Genomic DNA, 1,145 nt, shown 5'->3' on the forward strand with positions numbered 1-1,145 from the left:
AAAAAAAAAAAAAAAAATTGCCTTTCCTCAATTTAGCAAACATGGTCAAGGACCACGAATAAATATTAATAATCTGAAAGGCCTCAAACACGTGAGTGTGCACATATGCATGCTGGAGGCAATTCTGTCAAGTAAGCTGGCTTGAAGGAAAGGCAGAAACACACTTTAGTGAGAACACAAGTGATGGGTCCTTTTCACTCATTTTTCCTAAAACCGAGACAATGTTGTGTTATTAGCGTTCAAACTTGAGGATGGATAATTCAAGGTTATGTAAGACATCAAGAAATATTTGATATGTTCTCTCCAGAGCAAACAGAGCTAAGGAAGGCCTGACAAAGGAGCCTTCATGCAGTGGTCCTGAGCATGTGGAAGGTCTCAAGCCACAGTCTGTGCAGGCAGAAGTTAAATGACACCTGCTTTTGCTTCACTAGGTGAGCTCCCTTCCCTTTCCCTCAAGAGGAGTTCAAACAGGCACAGTCCTACATCCTCACAGCTGGCCTGCCCCCCAAAAGACACGCAGCTACATACTCTTAGATACTCCTCTAAATTGTAGATAGTGACTGGTATATCCTTCCCTCCTTTCTTCAGTTCGATGTTGGGAAACCCTGGCAGAGTGAAATCCAGTCCCAGATCTTCAACTGAGCAGCCATTCATAGTCAGAGTTTCCAATGCATACTGTAGACTCTCTTTGGTCTAAAACAAAACAAAAAAGGGGGTAGTGAGAGAAGGGTGTCAAGCACAAGAATTCAGTTTTTTTGTTTATTAGGATATCTTTTGTTTTTATAAAGTTGGTATGTTTCTTTAGCTCTTAGCTTTATTTTTGTAGAAGAGAACAAGATCTTGACTGTTAACTCCATTATGAGCTGTTGCAGCTCAACATAAGCATACCCAAATCAAATTTCACGGAAAGTGCATAATAGTTTGCCTAACAGTTAATTTTATGTGTGTAGACCCTAGAACCAGACAGACTTTTAATAAATTCTAGGCTAATCTTGGTGAATCCAATAATGTATAAGTACATAGCAAATACTGAGTAATACAGTTGGGAAATTATAAATACAAACAATATACTATCTAGTGATGGTAATTAACTTTTTTCCCTACAAAGCTCAAGTCTAAAGAATGAATACCCTGGAGATGCTTCA

General features: G+C 38.9%; 1 protein-coding gene across 1 annotated transcript in view; it reads right to left on the reverse strand.

Annotated features, from left to right (window-relative positions):
• TRIP12 (thyroid hormone receptor interactor 12) overlaps positions 1 to 1,145 on the reverse strand; it is a 196,259-nt gene that overhangs the window by 15,764 nt on the left and 179,350 nt on the right. Inside the window, exon 37 of the mRNA XM_012642477.1 lies at positions 529 to 693. Within this exon, the coding sequence (XP_012497931.1) occupies positions 529 to 693 (165 nt within the window). The remainder of the gene's footprint in view (positions 1 to 528; positions 694 to 1,145) is intronic.

This window comes from Propithecus coquereli, unplaced genomic scaffold (assembly GCF_000956105.1).
Source record: "Propithecus coquereli isolate 6110/MARCELLA unplaced genomic scaffold, Pcoq_1.0 Scaffold18, whole genome shotgun sequence".
Taxonomy (NCBI): Eukaryota; Metazoa; Chordata; class Mammalia; order Primates; family Indriidae; genus Propithecus; species Propithecus coquereli.